The 18,399-nt window shown below is 40.8% G+C and overlaps 1 protein-coding gene across 1 annotated transcript in view; it reads left to right on the top strand.

Moving 5' to 3' along the window:
* NECAB1 (N-terminal EF-hand calcium binding protein 1) overlaps window positions 1–18,399 on the top strand; it is an 82,027-nt gene that overhangs the window by 9,573 nt on the left and 54,055 nt on the right. Inside the window, 1 exon segment of the mRNA XM_032675069.1 lies at window positions 14,872–14,896. Coding sequence (XP_032530960.1) covers window positions 14,872–14,896 — 25 coding nt within the window.

Genomic DNA, 18,399 nt, shown 5'->3' with positions numbered 1-18,399 from the left:
TCATCTATACAAAGGTTTCAGACATTAAATCCCCTCTCAGTCAAGAAACTAGAATTGTCTAAGAATAATAATATTGACAAATCAATTATCTGAGAAAAGACAAATGGAGAAATGACTAAATCTGCTACTTTTGTAATTTTTTGTGCACTGTATTCATCACAGGATTTCTTCCTATATTCATCAGAATTAAAGCTCCATCCTAATAAGCTTTTCTGAAAATCACCTGCTTTCTACCTTGAGAAACACAGTCAGGAGCCAACATCTTTGAGTTATTAAAGATGCTGCAATTAAACACATGGTGTTGCTCAGGAGAGAGGATTGTTCAACAGACCGTGCCAGCTTCTGCAAACAGTGCCCACGCCTGTCTCTCCGTGTAAGCACTTTCCCCACTTTAATTTGTGGTCTGTAGAAACTGATAGCCCATTAGTAGGTATCTTAGGTCATCATCCTAAGCTTCTATGGTTTAATCAAATACACGACAAACACTACTAACTCCTGTTAATTCCCAAATTCTTATCCGTGAGGAATAGTGTAGCCAATGCTCTTTGTGCAGATGGAGTTTGTATATGTATACATTTTATTTCCACTGTTCTCATTTAACCTGTTCACATCCTTTCAATTCTAGGAATTCAAATGCAAAATGGAGGGAAAGAAAAGAACATAAGATGGGAACCAGATGTGACTGGTAAACCTCTTTCCAATGCACCACAGCTTTCTAAACACTAAACAAAATTGCTGAATCTCATGCAGAGGGGAATAGGAGACACAGCTTTAAATCTCTTGTTTTAAAGACTTGGTATATAAGATTCAGAATTTCTGTTTCATTTCAGAAATTCACTGGGAATGACCCCATAAAACAAAGAAATTATGTTGTTCAAACCACCTTCATGGTGTTTCATCAGATTAGAATTCTGATTTTTATCTAAATGTGATAAGCTCAAAATGAGTTAAATTTAATATAGGTATCATGTTCATTCCCCAAAATATAAACAAGATATTTATAAACTCTGTTTTCTAAAAAGGTAACATAAATTTCCTATTCCTTTTACATGTTAAGGGAGAATGATCTGAGTATTTGTGAATGTAATTTTAATGTTTTACAACTTTTGTAAAATGCATTATTCACAAGCATGTTTGATGATTTACTTGTTTAGTTCAGAGCAAACAATTTAATGTGGAAAGTTAAAAAGATTATTCAAATATTATTATTCTGTTCTACCAACTCGATTTAGAGCCAGCGGAAGGCAGATTTGCCAAAAATATGCTGGTCTAGCACTTTAATTAGAAGATACTGGAGAAAATTCCCCAAAGTTTTCGCTAAACAATATCAAGCTGCAGTGTAAAAAATTAAATCTGAATTAAAGGAGGAGTACTCCTCTCACGGCAGATTAGTGTCAGAGGGGAGATCAGAGTGTGCCTGCAGCCTGGGTCATTTTGCTTGAAAGGTGTGGTGGGGTTTGTGTGCTTTTTACATCAAAATGCAAAACAAATGGGAATAGAAAAATAGAGATCTCTGAGAGTTAAGACAAGAGTCAACTAATGAAAATAAAAGTCTGAGAACCGTAGGCTATTCAGGGACTCAGTAGCAGGGCCCACTGCAGGCAAAGCACTTGCCTCTGTGGCTGGAGGACAGGCTGTGGCTGTGCCCGAGCCACCCAGCTGGGCTGTGGAGAGCCCTAGTTCTAGACCCTTTGTTTGGGATATTTCTGTCCTGACTTCTTCAGCACACCAGCATTTCCTAAGGCTGGAGCTTGTGCTGTACCTGATCTGTAGCTTAATGGAGTTCAGCAGTCCCAGCTGTTAATCTCCCACTTTTCAGGAATTTGATGCATACTTATTTACACTTGCATTGATACTCATGAATGTATAAGCAACTGTGAAGGGAACAAAAGTAGAAATAAAAAATGAGACTCATGGGAACTCTGATTTCTAATTAAAAACACTGCACATCTATTATAATTTTAGCTCACAGAGGTTAATAGAAAATGAGATCAAAGGCAACATGTGTTTACCAATGGTAGATCATGCCAGACCAAGCTTCTTTGATGTCCTGAGAGATTTGAATAGGAAATGCAGATCTCATCTATCTGAACTTCAGGAAAATATTTAATGTGCTGTCACTTGGGACTTTATCTGTTGGACAAATGATAAAGGAACTCATAAAAGAACTGCAAAACTGCATGAGGTTTGGAACAGAGCAGATGGCAAACTGATTCTGTTGAAAAGACAATTAATATACTGGAAGGAGTTTAGCAGTAGAGATCCTTGTGGCTTTGCAGTATAGTCATCTTCTGTAACAGTACTTACACTGTTCCTCCTCCCCCAGCCCCTTAGGATCCTGAGGGGGTTTTTTATCAGATGTTTCAGAGCTGCTCAGCAAATGAACACAGTGCTACCCTGGACCCTGAGCTGCGTTACCCAGCTTGTGGGAGCCCGTGTTGCAAGCCAGTTCCCTTCCTCCTGGGGAAGTCCTCCCCTGGGCTGCAAGCATTTGCTCCAGACAGGGCTTCAGTACCCAGCAAGTGCAGGGATGAGGATGCTTCGCACTTTCCTTAAGCATGGACACTTTCAGAAGCGTTTGCAGGGCTGCACAAACACCACAAAACCTTCTGGACTCAAGTCCAATTGGCAGTACTGCCAGGTCATCTTTCAAACTGTGAAGAAAATAGGTCCCTCTGTGGGGCAGAAGCAAGTGATAAAAACAGAAAGATAGCTTTTATTCCCAGCCTTAAAACTTCATTTTTGATTGAAATTTCAGATGTGGAAAAGCAGAAGACTGTAATAGCATTCAGGAAGAACTGGAGAACTTAAGGGTGTGGAGTCACAGCAGTGCGATGAGCTTCACAGAATCACAAAATAACAGAATATTCTGAGTTGAAAGGGACCCACAAGAATCAGCAAGTCCAAATCTTAAGTGAATGGTCAGTATGGGGATTGAACTCACAATCTTGGTGTTACTAGCACCATGCTCTAACCAACTGATGTTGTAAGACCCTGCTCTTTGGACCTGCAATGAGATTTGTGTTACAGACTAGGAGTGCATCATTTGGGGAGATCATGAACCAGGGATTTATTTTCAAAGAAGCAAAGGCATCTAGAAAGTATTGTCTGAGCTCCTGAAGCAGGCCCACTGGAGGACTACAAAGATGATTAGGGGACTGGAGCATCTCTCTTACAAGGAAAAGAGGAGGGAGCTGAGTCTGTTCAACCTCAAGAAGAAACGGCTGAGAGGGGACCTCATCAATGTCTGTAAGTAGCTGAAGGGAAGGTGTCAAGAGGATGGAGCCAGGCTCTTCTCAGTGAGGCCAAGAAATAGGACAAGAGGCAATGGGTAGAAACTGATGCACAGGAAGTTCCACCTTAATATGAAGAACTTTACTGTGTGGGTGACCAAACACTGTAACAGGTTGCTCAGAGAGGTTGTGGAGTCTCCCACACTGGAGACATTCAAGAACTGTCTGGACACAATCCTGTGCCAATCGCTCTAGGATGACCTGCTTGAGCAGGGAGGTTGGACCAGATTGTAAAGGGACCACTGTGGTCCCTTCCAACATTACCCATTCTGTGATTCTGTAATTCTGAGCTAATTCTAGCAAAGAGGAGGGGACATGTAATGACATTTTCCTTGTGACGTCTTTCTGGAAAGTGGTATAAAACACCCGTCCCTTGCTTTGAAAAAGAGAAGCAAACATGAACCAATGCACAGAAGCAGACATGTTGAGGGAACTGACAGCTTCTTCTAATAATAGAAACATTTAAGTGTTTAACTTAACTAGCCTAGCAGAATCAAGTCTATTATTCTCTGTAAAAATATCAAGAACAAACCTCAGGGAAGAAAAAGGACTTTTAGCTGACACAGAAAGACATGAAAATAAACTGGCCATGAATATGTTTAGGCTGGAACACAGAGGGGAAAATGACTACTAGGAAGCAGGGTTGTCTCCCAGTAAAGGCAAATAAAAGTGTATGTAATTTTAGGACAGCAGCTACTCAGCATATCAAAGGCCCATCTTGAACACTGCCATCCTGCAGCAGGAAAAAGAAACCAAAAGAAGCCATAAGGCATTTCTAATTTGCAGCTGCACATACAGAAGCCCAAGAGATACTCAATTGCATGGCCGTTAGTAAAACCACCTCTTCTTCTCTCAATAGGAGAGACTGCCCTCTAAGCAGTCTCTAACAAGTTGTTAATGCTGGGATTAAAAGAACAGTTCTACACCAGAACAAGCAGCTGCTTGACTCTGGAGTTATAAGTGAAATCTCCCTGGACTCCGTAGACCCACCTGTTGCTGCTTCTAAAAACAAAGAGCAAAAAAATTACAAGAAGAGCAACAAGCCCAAAATGGATCTTCAGCCAACATTCAGATCCACAGCTGAAGCTGAACTGCTATAGTAGAGGCTGGTTAAAAAAAATGCAGGCGCTTATAGAAAATCTTACATACACTTTTGCTATGAATTATTGTGATTCTAGGTAGGAAACGTATGCAATTTGTAGGTGAAAAGACCTCTGGACATTACCACAATGACATCCCTTGTTCTCCATGCCTGCCAAGCCAGAAGCCTGCAGACCTGAAACTTTGGTTTGGGCATGTGTCTGTCTGTGAGAAGTTAGACCACTGCTAAGGGGGGTGCCATTTGATTCATTCCACCTTGCTTGTGGCTGATGATGATTTCTTGCACTTGTGAATTATTTCCAAGCTAAAAATTTACAAGTTTTGTGCAGACCACAAGATGGCACAGCTGTAGTAGGTATATAGAACTGCATAAGGCAGCCTGACATGAACAGATTAAAAACAAAAATTAACGTAGTATTTAATATCAATTAGGGAGACAAAAATATCCTATTCTGGTGAAAAAGCTCTTATTTCTACTTTAAGGGCAATGTTCTCTGAGCCTATAAATGCTGAAATCTTCTATCTTCAATAAACAACTGTTTCTATATTTACAATAAAATAACATTTCAAAGCAAAAATTATTTTGTAACAAGGTAACCGGTTTTGTCTGAGATCTAAAAGAGCCCTGTAACTTTGGATTCCTTTCAGTCAAATGTTCCAAAGATTATGGAATATCTTTTTAGTGATTTATTTTTTTAAGCTGGAAAGTTCTTTAATACCAACAAACTTTGTCTATCTTACAGATAACTCCATTTGCCACTACACTACTTCAATTTTTGAATTGCAAAATGTTTGAGAACGATCTCTAATTAGATGTTAGATACTCATGACCTTTTGAAAATAGCCTTTTTACAATACAGTCACAAGGCAGTAATTGCACCCCGTGATACAGTAAGTTAATGATATGGATTTATGGGATTCAGATTCACTGCTCTGAAAGACCCAGAAAATACTTTGGAAATTTAACTCAATCATTACTCTGGCAGTGTATCACAAGGAACTAGAACTAGACAGTATAGGTTTATTGTCTCCAGAATATTTGCTTTCATTATCACATAACTACTGAGATGATATCTGGTAAAGGGGAGCAGACATAGATTGAGAACTATGCAGGGAGGAGGAATTTCATTATATCTGTTGTGGATTTTTAAACAAAAATTATGTGATTTTTATCATTCACCAGTGAGTTTAGCCATTTGTCTTCCAGCTGTTAAGCGTCCAGTAAAACAGAGTGATATTCCACAACTAAGATTTCTAGGAATGTCTGCAATAAAAACGTTATCTTTCTGTGTATTTATGTGCTGTCATGTTTGACAGTAATTTTCACAAATATTAGGGATTTGAGGAGGTCTCATGGCAGAATAATCAAAATCTGAACATAAAGTCATCTACATACTGATACATGTCCATCAGAAATATCTATATCTAGTCATCTAATCTATATCCACAGAGGAGGAAAATAATAACTTCATTATTCAGTTCTTCTTTTAGTAAATCAGAATTCCTGACTAGCATTTGAATGAAAAACTGACCTTTCCAGATTTGCTACATTTCATCTAGGCAAACTGTTCTCTCATCTGTGCAGTGAGGAAATACACAAAAGCCTGCAATTTTTAAAATGAGACCTGAAACTTTAATTAGCAATTATTTATTTGGGTTGACAGCCTTCCTTATAGTAACTGGGAAATGACTGTGACTATTCTTGCTACGCCTGGTGTAATATTCTTCCTCCCTAATTCTTTCCATACAGTCTTTATCATCCACTGCAGCCCTACTTCAGGGCTCAGTTCTCCATACACAGAATGCAGTTCCAGGAAGCCCATAATATGAGGGGGGGAGGGGTGAGGGGTGCTCATTCTTTAGATTAAAATCTTTCCAGGGAAGGTATCCACTGCAGAAAAAAAGAAGAAACGGAATAGAAAAAGGAAAAGGAAATGGGAAAAGGAAAATGAAAGGAAACTGAAAAGGAGGTAAAGGAGGCTAAAAAAATAAAAAGGGAAGAGGAAGAGGAAGAGGAAGAGGAAAAGGAAAAGGAAAAAAAGGATAGAAGAAATGGAGATTGATTCACACAGTTATCATTCTAACTAAAATTAAAGAAATCAACTTCTTATCTCATACTGTTAGATCCTCTATCACAAAAAGCAGCATTGCTTCAGGGGTTTCTCCAGAGCTCAACAGACTGACACCAAAGAATACAATCATTGTTTTCTTATATTAATATAACTCAACGCAGAAACAGATCAAGAAAATTCATAAACTGTCTGCTCATTTTTTAAATGGAGTGTAATAAAGAGTCTTTAAAATTTCAGAGAGAATATGTAGAAAACTCAATCTTGCATTAATTCCCATTAATTTTAAAATGATGTGTACAATCAGTCCCTGAATGCTAAAAATGTCTCTCACTGTGAAACAACATACAATGTCCCTGATGTTTTATTGCATCCTCTGATGTTTGAGTTAGTGTGTTTTGGCCTTTGTAGAGTACTAAAATCTTGTTTACAGTTCCCTGGTTGTGTTACAGTGAGTGACCACATTCTGAAATCATATGCATATCCGTAGAATTTTGTTTTCCTGACCCTATCTGTATAGGTAAATGCACTGATGAACCTCCTCTTCTCCAGGCTGAACAGTCACAGCTCTCTCAGCCTCTCCAGGCCAGCTGGAGGCCAGTCACTAGTGGTGCACCACAGGGACTAATACTGGGATCAGTACTATATAACATCTTCGTTAATAACCAGGATGAAGGGTCAGGGTGCACCTGCAGCAAGTTTGCAGATAATTTGTGGATCCAGGGGCTCCTAGGCACACTAGTGCTACTAAATTCTTTGTCTAGGACCCTACAGAATATGGCCAGGAATTTAACTTAGTTGTCTTTGGTTTGGGCTAACACTGGGGCATCAAACCAGCCTTCACATGTCTGGCTCTGGAATAATGGCAGCATTAGTGGGAAACATTAGTCCAAATCACTTACTACTATTCTCAATCTTAGATCTTATCTGCGAGCAGAAATTGTCTGGGAATATTTTAGGTAGAATTTCTCCAAAGAAACACAATATTCAGAAGGGCCAAACTTTGACATTTATTACTGGAAATTACTTCAATGTCTAGTACAGAGTTGTATTTGGATAGAAATTTCTCTAAAGCTGCATTCTGTTTGGATTAAGGCTTTTAGTTCTGTCAGTTGGCAGAACTGACTCTTTATGTCAAGTAGAGAACTATTAGTGATACTGATTATTGAACTATTAATTTTATTAATTATTGTTAAAATCAATAACATATAAATCACATTTCCCTCCCTTTTTTACATTTTGTTGCATTATGCCCTTTAGCCTAATATCGAACATGGTAACAGCCAGGGAGTGAACAGAGTGCTTGGCACTGAATGCTCTGGCAATATAGACTTGCCAGAGATCTTTTTAAAATAAAATGGTGCCATATTTGCTTTTTCTCCAAGAATTCAGTCCCCCTCCAAAATCTTCTAAAAGCAAAAGAGAGTCTCCTCTACAGCTGTAGCAGTATGATCAAAACATCAGTCAAAAAGATCTTGAAGACCCCCTCCTTTCCTTTTCCACTAGGCTGTGAGTGTTGCCAGGCTCAGAGAGAGGGGTTTGCCAGCAGATTCTGAACTGTCAGTGTGGCTGCAAGTGTTGAAATTATTGAACTGGAATAAGCCAGGTGGTCATTTCTGACAGCAGAATTTCAACAACTGCCAGAAGTTTTCAAAATGAAAAGCAAAGAAAAGAGCTGGCATCATCACAACAGGTACTACTTCATGGGAGATGTGTACCTTTTAAGCAGCCTGGGAAGGATAGATAGAAAATTCTTCATTTCAAAAAACCATTGGAATAATACAATTTTTCTTTTTAAAAACTAAAATTTTCTCAAATCCAGCTGTAGAAATGAGTTTGAGATACTCTTCTCAGATCCATGATCTTGTTACTGGATTCACGTAACTAAACCCCAGTTACACATGAAGAATGATGGCCTACAACCAGAAAAATACTTAGGTACCTAAAGAGAGCTTAGGCACTGAAGCTGTGCCAAAGTCCAAAACCATTACTCCGTGTCACAGGTCTCAGACACTCTCCCAGATTGCTGTGCTGTCTATTATATGTATATGTTCTTATTTCTGGCCCAGTTGTGAGGCAGAAGGTCTTTGGAATTTTTCTCAGTTGCAGTCCTCAAACACTCTTAATTCAGAATATGTTATGCATAGGTTGGCGCTGATGGGAGGGTACATAGGCGCGAAAGAAACAGTAATTATTTACATATCCCAACAAGCCTCAAGTCTTTGAATAAATTAACCAGACTCCCAAAATTACTCTGTATTAAATGGCATCTTCCAGCCCTTGTAGAACAGGACCCTTAAGACTGGAATTAACCCTTTGGTGGAACCTCACTCACTTCTTCAGGTGCGTGGAAAACCGTCCCCCAGGTTTGACAAAAAATTAGTGACCAAATCTTTGCAATACAAATAACCCTCTTCTGAAGCAGAAATGAGCTGGGGTGTATGGACTGCTCAGGACCATATCTCATTCTGACAGGTGCTGTGAACTGAACCTCTTTGTGTTTGGATTAAATATGAAATCATTTTTATCTGAAGACTAACAATAGCAGTTTCCTCGTACCTTTTTTTTTTTTCTGGGAATGTTACAAATACAAAGAGTAAAAGTACATATTTTTTCACTGTGCTGTTGTGTTGTTTTGCTTCTGAATCTCATATTTTGATCTTTTATTCTTTTTCTTAGATCTTTTAAGTAAATATCTGACTTAGCAATCCAGTCACACCACAGGCTTTTTCTCAACATGAGCCTGAGTCTCTGCTGGATGCCCCATTACAGCAATTTTTATTATACTCTTGATTCCAAAACGCTCCCAGAGGGCTGGTCATAACCATAATGTGCATAGGAGAGTTCACACAGTGTATTAATTATCATCACACATCTTATGCATTTTACCTGCCCTAAAATGTTGTCCTAAAATCTACCACATTGTCTGTATCTGTGTGAAGGAGTGTCTCAAAAAACGTGGGTTACCTCTTACAAGAAACTATTGATATTCTGTGTACAGTGATGTGCATACAGTTTACTTAGGCCCTTCTTATGCACTGCTGTGAATTACTGACCCAGAACTGTTCCATCTTTGCTATGTTTATCTTTATAATGATACTTTTCTATCCCAGGGGTATTATGTCACCTACAGACAGAAAGGGGACTGGTAAAGAGAAACTGAAGTTCATAGCTGAGGGTCTAAAGCCTGCCTCAGATGCCAGGAGACCCCAGGCTTGGACTTTCCCACTGGCTGGGAAGAGTCTGTCAAAGGCACCAAACTACAATTAGGATGCAAATAAACAAAAAGAACAAAATAATGTTCCGGTGCAAGGTGTGTGGTTTCCTCATGCTGGAACTCTAAACAGCACAGAAACCAGCATCTTCCTGAATTGCCCATGTGAAATTATGGCTTTACTTGCATTTATTTTACTGGTGATTTAGGAAAGAACTCCAATATATGCAGACAGCATTCAGGTTCAACTGCTGATGTACATTCCAGTTGTGTACACTGGCTTGCTGTTGAACTGCCCTTGGCAGTCTAGCCTGTGTCTGGGTTTCCTTTCCATCACAGAATGGGTATGGGACCAGTGGGAAAGTAGAAGGGCAGGAAGGGCATGGGAGAAGACTCAGACTCAGACTCCCTCCAGGAGGGAACAAGATGAGGGTAAAATGAGCTCCCAGAGATGGGGAAGTAATTTGAAGTAATTTTCATTGATCAACTAAATGTAGCCACATACTCCCTGTTATAGGTGGCTGACCTAATGGTTTTCCAGGCATGCAACCACTCCTTTTGGGGTTTAGTACATCTACCCTTGCTATCAATGGCACATATACCATATGGAGGAGAAACTCACTTTTTTATTCTCACAGTCTCACAGTCGTAGAAACCTGGAGTTGTAAAGATACTGGTTCTCACTTGGATCAGATTTGTCCATGTGTAAGACACAAAGTTATGAAAGAGAAATGTAGCCTCCAGATTCCTCTGTTACAGCTCACATTACAAGTCATGGCCACACACATACTAACTCTGAATTTTCTCTGTTTTTACTTTATGACCAAGAAATTTATGAGGGAGCTACTACAGGGACAGCATTTGAGTACTCAAATCAGAGGCTGGTTTGGAGTTGGCCTGCAGAGTACCAGACCAGGTCGTGAAACCATGACAAAACAACATGTTTTGAGAGCTGAAGGGAGGCATTGTATTATGCTAACTCAGCTCTTTAGATAGATATCAGTCAGCTCCTGCAATAAAGAAAAGGACCATGAAGCAGACCCATTCCTTTAGCCAAGGGCAAATAGTACTGTTCTGCTGAAAAGATTATATTTTGACATAAACATGTTTTTCCTGTCATTTAGAGGTCACACACACAGCTAACCGTCATGGAGTGATTTAGTGACTTGATTAGATGCTTGGACAGCTTGCACTTCCTTAGAAAAAAGGAAACTTTGCTGTCTATCTATCTCAGTATCGATGTTCCTTGTTGCACAGCCCACTGCACAGTAAATGGAAGGTCGCTCTTGCTGCCAGCTTTCATTTGTTTGTTTTTCCCAGATAAAAGGGCAAAATCATTAAATACTGGCTGACCACTTCATCTCACATGAGTGAAGATGCTGGTCCAGTAAGCTGGTTTCTGAATAAAAGTTTAATGATTTGACACACAGAAAGAAAGAGAGCAGGCCCTTTTAGGTTTTATCCTCAGACGCACACGAAACAACTTTTATTTCTTGTAATAGATGATGAGCAGCACAAATCTGTGGCTGCAGAGGTGAGCATGCAGTGCTGACCTCTGCTAACCTCACCTGGGCATTTCACAAAGCCATCATTCTCCCATTAAGGCAGTACCTGTACTCCCACATCACGGGACACCATATGGATACATTCCTCTCTCCTCCCCCTCACAGCTTCTTGATTAGACAGAGGGAAATCATTGAATGAACAGGGAAGCTGGTAAAAGTCAGAGCACTCATCCTGCTTGTGTTGTTAAAATTGAGATACTACTTTAGGTAATTTTGAAATGGTATAAAAAGTATCATCAGTAAGTTACACATATACTCTACTCAAAGATTTGTTTGTTCATTGGAAAACAAATCTGGAAATTAAAGTCTCTAAGAATTACTTAAACAGTACTTTCACATTTCTATGTCATGCAAAGATGATTTGCAAATAAGCTTTTTAATAATGGAAATAAAGCTTCCTAATATAATAAGAGTCCTATGAGTCATTTTTGCTTCTTATGTTTTAATTTTTGCCCTAAAAATATCAGCATTGTATAATTTTTTTCCTTACAATTTTTAAGGAAGATTTCTCTATACAAACAAAATATTCTCAGTGAATGTTAAGGCCAGTCAATGGGGAACGATACTGGTTGTTCATCAAAGCCTTTTTATTCCAAGATAGTAACTAGTCAAAGAAGTTAAATATGTAAATTATTGTTGTAGTTGTTGTAAGAGTTAACAAAAACAAGCACCTCTATAGTCTAAAGAAGATTTTTCTTATCTCCACTCACCCTCCTGGCTCTTGATACAGCCTTTGGACTTTTTTCTTCTTTCATCTCTCTGGAAAGAAATACATCTCCATACTTTCATTATAAAAGTCAGATTAAATAAAAGCCTTTCACTATTATTAAAAAGCAAAAATAGGTCAAGATGATCTTTCCGCCTCTTTTTCAAGCCATCTTTAGGAAGTGATACAAAAATTGCTCACCTTGTAAAATGCCTTGTCTCTCCATTTGGACAGTTCTCTCTCCCCTCTCAGATTTTCCTCTGAAATGTGGAAATGGAGGTGGAAGAAGCAGAAACACCCACACTCAGCAAGTCACGCCAGGGCTTTCAACATGAAGGTGTTTTAAAGTAAAACTTCACTCTAACATTCGTTGTGAAGCATAATATCATATACGGTAATATATAAAACATAGTATCTATGTTATTTTATTGTTAATCTATACTTGCGATGCCATCTGCTGGTGGTGTGTGGTGGGAGAACAAAGTCAAAGCCCCCGTTACACTATGCCCGTGAAATAACCTCTAGGCACGGGTCTGAAAATATACGTGGGGAATGTCCCTCAGGACTGCTCTTCTTCCCCCTACTCCAGCACCCTCCTCCTCACCTGCCCTCACCCCTCAGAGCCCGCTCCTGCCCCATCTCACAGATCCCCGCTTTCTGCTCTCCACGAACACCAGCGCTCCAATGTCCCCGCAGCCCCTGATTTTTGGCCAGGCCGCTTTGAGAGGTGTATTACATTCAAGAACCTTATCATCAAGCCCCAGCGCTTTTACAGAGCGCAGCTAATCGCGGTCTCCGCACGGTAAGCACAATGTGAAAGCACGGTGACGCCCCACCACCCCTCCGCACCGCAGAGACCTCAGTCTGGGGTCTTGTGGCTCGAGAAAAACCTCCCCAAAAGTGACTGTACTGACGGGGAAAGCAGCCAAAATGACGATGAAAACTGATGATGTGGCCTGACAAAGACAGACTGCAAGAGCCAAGTTTCTTTCATGGAGAGAAAGCAACTCTCCCCACGAACACGCTTTAAAGATGCAACGGGGTGTGTGCGCGGCGGGATGGGACAAGCCCTTCCCGCACGGGTAAGCAGCACCGACGGCCGCCTCTTCTCCTGCCCCTGCTAGGGAGGTTTCCCACGGGCAGGCGGGGCCGGCGTGCGGCTCTGCCCCCGGCGGAGCCCCATCCCCGGGGTCGGTCCGCCCGCCCCCCATCCCGGCCCCGCGGGCGCTGCGGGCGGTGCCGGCGGCTGCGGCGGGCGGATGGCGGCGGAGCGGGGAGCGGGGCTGCGCATCTTCCGCGATGTGAGTACGCGGCACTCCTGGCATGAACCTCGACTTCCGCACAGGGCAGCTGCCAGCGTTTGGGGTGGGGGGCATCTGTTTTGTTCTGGTCTGCCTTTTTTTCTTGTCTTTTTTTCCTGCCCACCTCCTTTTCCCACCCTCCCTCCCCCCCCCCCCCCATTTCTTTCTTTTTATTTTCTTTTTTTTTTTTTTCTTTTCTTTTTTTCTGGAGCTGTTATTTTCTCTCTCTGTGGAAAGAGGTGAAAAACAGTGAGACTGTTGGTCCTTCTGCTTCCCTTTTCCCTTCCTTTTCCTTTTCCCCTCTTCCTTTCCCCCTCTTCCTTTTCCTTTCCCCTTTCGCTTCTGATGGTTACATGTGCAAGAAGAGCAGGTTAGTGGTTGTGGGTGTTTATGAGAGGTTCTGTGTGAAAACAGTCACCTTTCAAAATATGTTGCTTGGAATTTTATTATTTTCATTTGGAAGGGGCTTCTCACTACAGAGTTTCTCACCCTGAAAAAGTTTTTTTCCCAAACTTGCAGACTGCCTCCCATCCGTTAGACCCTGATGGATTTGAGGTGCCCAGGGTCAATGCACAGAGAACCCTGAGCCCTTGAGCCCTTTGAGGGCGAGCTCAGCAAGGTGCCCTGCTGTTCATCTGGCCACTCTTAAACCATCACCAAGAGCTCAGCATATCAGAAGGTGCAGCTGTTATGTTTTTTGTCTAAACTTGCCCAGCACAGAACCTTTCTTTGGGGAAAGTCCTGATAAATGGCAAACTCTCACCCAAAGATCTCCAAGGTATTCCCTGACCTTAATGAGACCTACAAATCTTCAGACCAGGATCATCTTCTCAGATTCTACATGAGGAGTTACAGAATTTCACCTAAGTATTTAAATAGCTTCTTCCTCAGGTGTCATTTACAGTGGGAAGAAAAGGCAGACCACTGAGAGGGCAAGCTGGGGTCACATATAATTTTGTGGCAGACATGTTGAAGGGAGGGATCTACAGTAAGCACCCTCATGCTGTCCTTGGCTTCATAGGTTATAAACCTCTATGCCTTCCCTCTCCCCTCTCTTCTATATTGGGGTTCTACTTTCTATCAGAGTCCTCAAATTTGCTCCTATACATCTGATGCTGCTGTCTCCACCACCCAGTCTGATCCCTTCATGCCACAAGGCTCCCCTCCTGACTTACCCCTTTGCTTCCTCCACCCCCACAAACCATTAGCCTTTCTCACCATCTCAGATGCTCAGTGCATCCTCCCAGCTGTCATACTTGCTCTGCTTCTTTAAACCACTTCTCTCAATGCTGAATCCAGTATCATTGTAGCCATACGGTATCAGGTTGTGTGCCTAAACATCATCCTTATAATCCATAAACAAACTAGAAATAAAAACGGTTCTTGTTATGGTCCTAGGTATGTAGTGCACACAACACAGGAGGAGTTAAATAAAGCAATACTCTGGGGGAAGGATGGAGACACACTAAGAACTTTGCAATTGTATGCAGCCTTGTGAAAATGTCATGTAAAGCTTAAACCGTAAAATCTACACTAAATACAGCATTGTTTGTTATTAATGCATTAAAAAAAAAAAAAAAAAGAAAAAGAAAAGTGACTTTATTCTTTCTCTCTTTATTTAGATATTAAGAAGAGCAGACAAGAATGGTAAGATTGGTCACACGTCTTCCCCCTCCCTTTGGAAAAAAGAATCCATCATTGACTCACCATGTTAAGTCATCCTAACAGAAAAGCCAGCCATTCCTCATTTCATTTTATGTGTTCTACGGGTTCAATGTCATGTATTATGTTGTACACTGATCCTCCCTGCAGGTTCTTCAAGGGCTGATCTTGTGCTTTCACATTTTGGTGTGTGTGTTTGTTGTACTTTGGGTGCATGTGAGTGCTTTCTTAGTGACACTGGCAAAATCTGGTTTGAAATACTTGTTAGTAGCTTCATCTTAGTACTTTTTAAAAACACCATGGGCTATATCCAGAAATCACATTTGTTTCCTACATTTTGCAGTTGTGTATTTTTCGACATGTCAATAGGCAAAATAAAGCCTTGAATCTAGCTCACATATTTATGGCACAGAAGTCTTGAGTTTTTTATTAATGAGAAAAGCAATGAACAGTGTTAAACTCACAGCTAAGACAGGTTTAACCCTGACAAGTGATTCCCAGTCAATCCTGAGAACATGGATATTGTGTACATTCAATAAAGAGAAGGCGAATAGATACCACTGAGAAAATCAGAGATAATAACTTACAAGGGAGAACTATTGACCAGTAAGGGGCAACTGTACAGTTTGATGGTATAACTGAACCTGTTGAATAATCATTTGTTGTTGCTGAGAGGGAAGTCCCACCCCCACAGCCCATCTCTGGTTGCTATTCCTGCCCCAGCTCATGTGCAGCAAGTGGCACTTCCTGTGAGACGATGACAGCCTCCTTCAGAGAGCTCAGGAACCGCAGAATCCATCAATGTGACAGTGTTTTGGTAATGCTTTCTTTGTTATCTCCCTCAGTCAGCTTGTCAGTGGCTTGCATGGGCAGTGATGGTGCAGGGTGAGGGCTGGAATGGGGAGGAGAATAATCTCCTCTTCAGCAGTGCCTTTCTAGGTTAGCTACCCGCCAACCACAGCCAAGCTCTGCTGGCATCCCCCCCCCCCAGACCTCCTCGTGGTGTTGGAAATAGATGTGTATATCTACCCCAAAGGCTCATGAGAGTCAGAGTGCACAGTGCAGAGCAGAGGTCATCATTCCCTTGGAGTCAAAAAGAGTCCCTCCAGCTTTGTTACCCTGCCCTGGACTTTGAGCTCATGCTGTCCTAGCCCTGATGGATCCACAGCACTTCAGTGGTCAGAACACTTAAAGTCCTCATTCAGGTTTCCCCGGCCCCCAAGATAAGCTCATTACTTATGTCATTACTAATACTTGGCTATGAAAGTAAGGGAAATGGCTCATATGACCCATGACAAACTGTTTCCACAATACAAAACCTTATGAGCCCCAGAGACTTTAGTTGCTGTCATTCCTACCTCTATATGGATCCTTTACAACGTATTATTGGCAAAGTGGCTAAGTTCAACCTCTTTAGTTCTATTAATTAAAGTCCATGAACTTGAAATGGTTTCAGCTCTTAGGGCTTAATTGTGTCTACTAAACCATCAATTGCCGTGGGACTTCCATTTTGCTAATCTAGCACATCACATGGCTTGTACCACATTAACAGGGAGGAGATTTGTTTTAAAGTTGTGAAGTTAAGTACATTTTCAGAAAGGTTATTAGATATGTGAACAATTACTGAACATGTTTACACTGTTGTCAACAGAGGTTATTAACTTCTGTTAATGACTGGGCTACTTACACTTCCAGTGTCACCTTTCTGTGCTATGGGAAACCAAGTATTGGCTTTAAGTAACAAATACTGCCTTACCATCCATGACATGGCCCTCTTAAGTTCTCCCATACACTTTTAGTAGAACTTTGTCTGCTGTACACATTCTCTCTGTGAGATTAAAATACCCCCAGAAAAATTATCATCAAAAACTTTACTATATTCTTTCTTGACAGCAAGGAAAAAATGCATCCAACAAAGCGGATCAAGCTGATAAATAAGAGTATTGTAGGAGGTAGCCTTCTCACTATGAATTCAGGGACTGTGGGACTTAAGGTGAACCTTCCACAGCAAGGAAAGACAACTATTCTTGCAAAGACAATATAAAATAAGAGATCAAAAGAGCCAAGAAATTCTGCTGGATTGCTGTTACTCAAAAGTACTACAATGATTTATGTCTATGTTTAATTGAGAAAGTCCTTTAGCAAACAGTCATTCCTGTGTGTGAAAGGAGTTATACAAATGTGATGGCTTCTTTCTTTGCCAGCCCTAGTATGTATTCTGTTACTGTTCTGTTTCTGGAAATATCAGCTGTGCACAGCTTCCATGAGAGATTCAGCTTCATAAACTTATCTATAGTTCTTATTTCATGGCTGAGCAGCTCTGCTCTGTGTGGAGCAGATCTGCACTCCTTTTTAAAACTGAAAGGTCATATGACTTTTTTAGATGGAGGACAAACATAGGGAAGGATTTTTAAGAAATATATGGTTCGTAATATTGACAAAAGCAACAGAAAACCCTGAGGGAAAAAAAGCAATTTCATAAAGGTGAAATGTTGCACATTGACCTTTTTGGAAAGGAGAGGTTTCAGGTCTGCATGTCAAAATGAAATTTTGGTCAGGTTTACTTTATAAAACTCCATATGCTCAAAGGAAAGTGTGTGGATGTCACACAGAACTAATTCCAGCTAAAAGGAAAAATCTTCATTTATTTAATTTTTTTACTGTTTAAAACAAAATCAAATTCATTAAATTCTTCTCAAAAAATAAGATCTTGTCCCTAGCCTGCAAGGGACAAAGTGAAGAAATATGGGAAACTGAAAATGCCAATTTTTTACGTTTCTCGTCTCACAGGCAGCAGTAGTAACCCCACACATATGTGAATGTGGCATCTGTACATGCTTGTCAGCATGAGGTGTTTTTCTTACCTTTTGATATGCTGAGATGGAAATGGAGTTCCCCATTAGCCTTACAGTGACTTGCAGTCAAGTGAAACGATATCAGTTGCTGCTAAAGGTCACCCAGGGGCCTCTCCTGACCCTGGAGCTTTGACATGTTCCCAATTAGAAGAGCCTCTGCTATAATTCTCTCCTCTTAGCACAGGAATGTAATTTCAAATATAGACTATGTTGCAGAAATCCAATCACAAACAATCTGACTGTCAAAACGAATGGTAAAAACAAAGGTAATAATCTATTGATAATGCAACTCTTGATCTTGCAAGAGGAACAGTCATCCTTTAGCTGAGGGAAGGTGCCTCAACACTGCTGGTTCAACACAGACCAAAGACAAGGAGCACCAGATAAAAAAATAACTGGAAAAAAGTGCCCTGCCTTTGCCTGCATTATGGTAGGAGTCATTTCCCATCCTCATGGGGAAGAAGACAGTTACTCTTACCTTTTAGCAGTCTTTCTACTTTATCATCTCCAGCTTTTTCTTGCGGGGAGCCTGGCTGCTGCAGGCCTGTTCCCTTAGAAAGGTGGAAACAAATTACCCCAAGCCCAATGACTGGCTTATCTAGCAATGGGCTGCTGAGTGTATGCACCGGAACA

The sequence above is a fragment of the Chiroxiphia lanceolata genome, chromosome 1, assembly GCF_009829145.1.
Source record: "Chiroxiphia lanceolata isolate bChiLan1 chromosome 1, bChiLan1.pri, whole genome shotgun sequence".
Taxonomy (NCBI): domain Eukaryota; kingdom Metazoa; phylum Chordata; class Aves; order Passeriformes; family Pipridae; genus Chiroxiphia; species Chiroxiphia lanceolata.
This window is presented reverse-complemented; position numbering and strand designations above follow the sequence as displayed.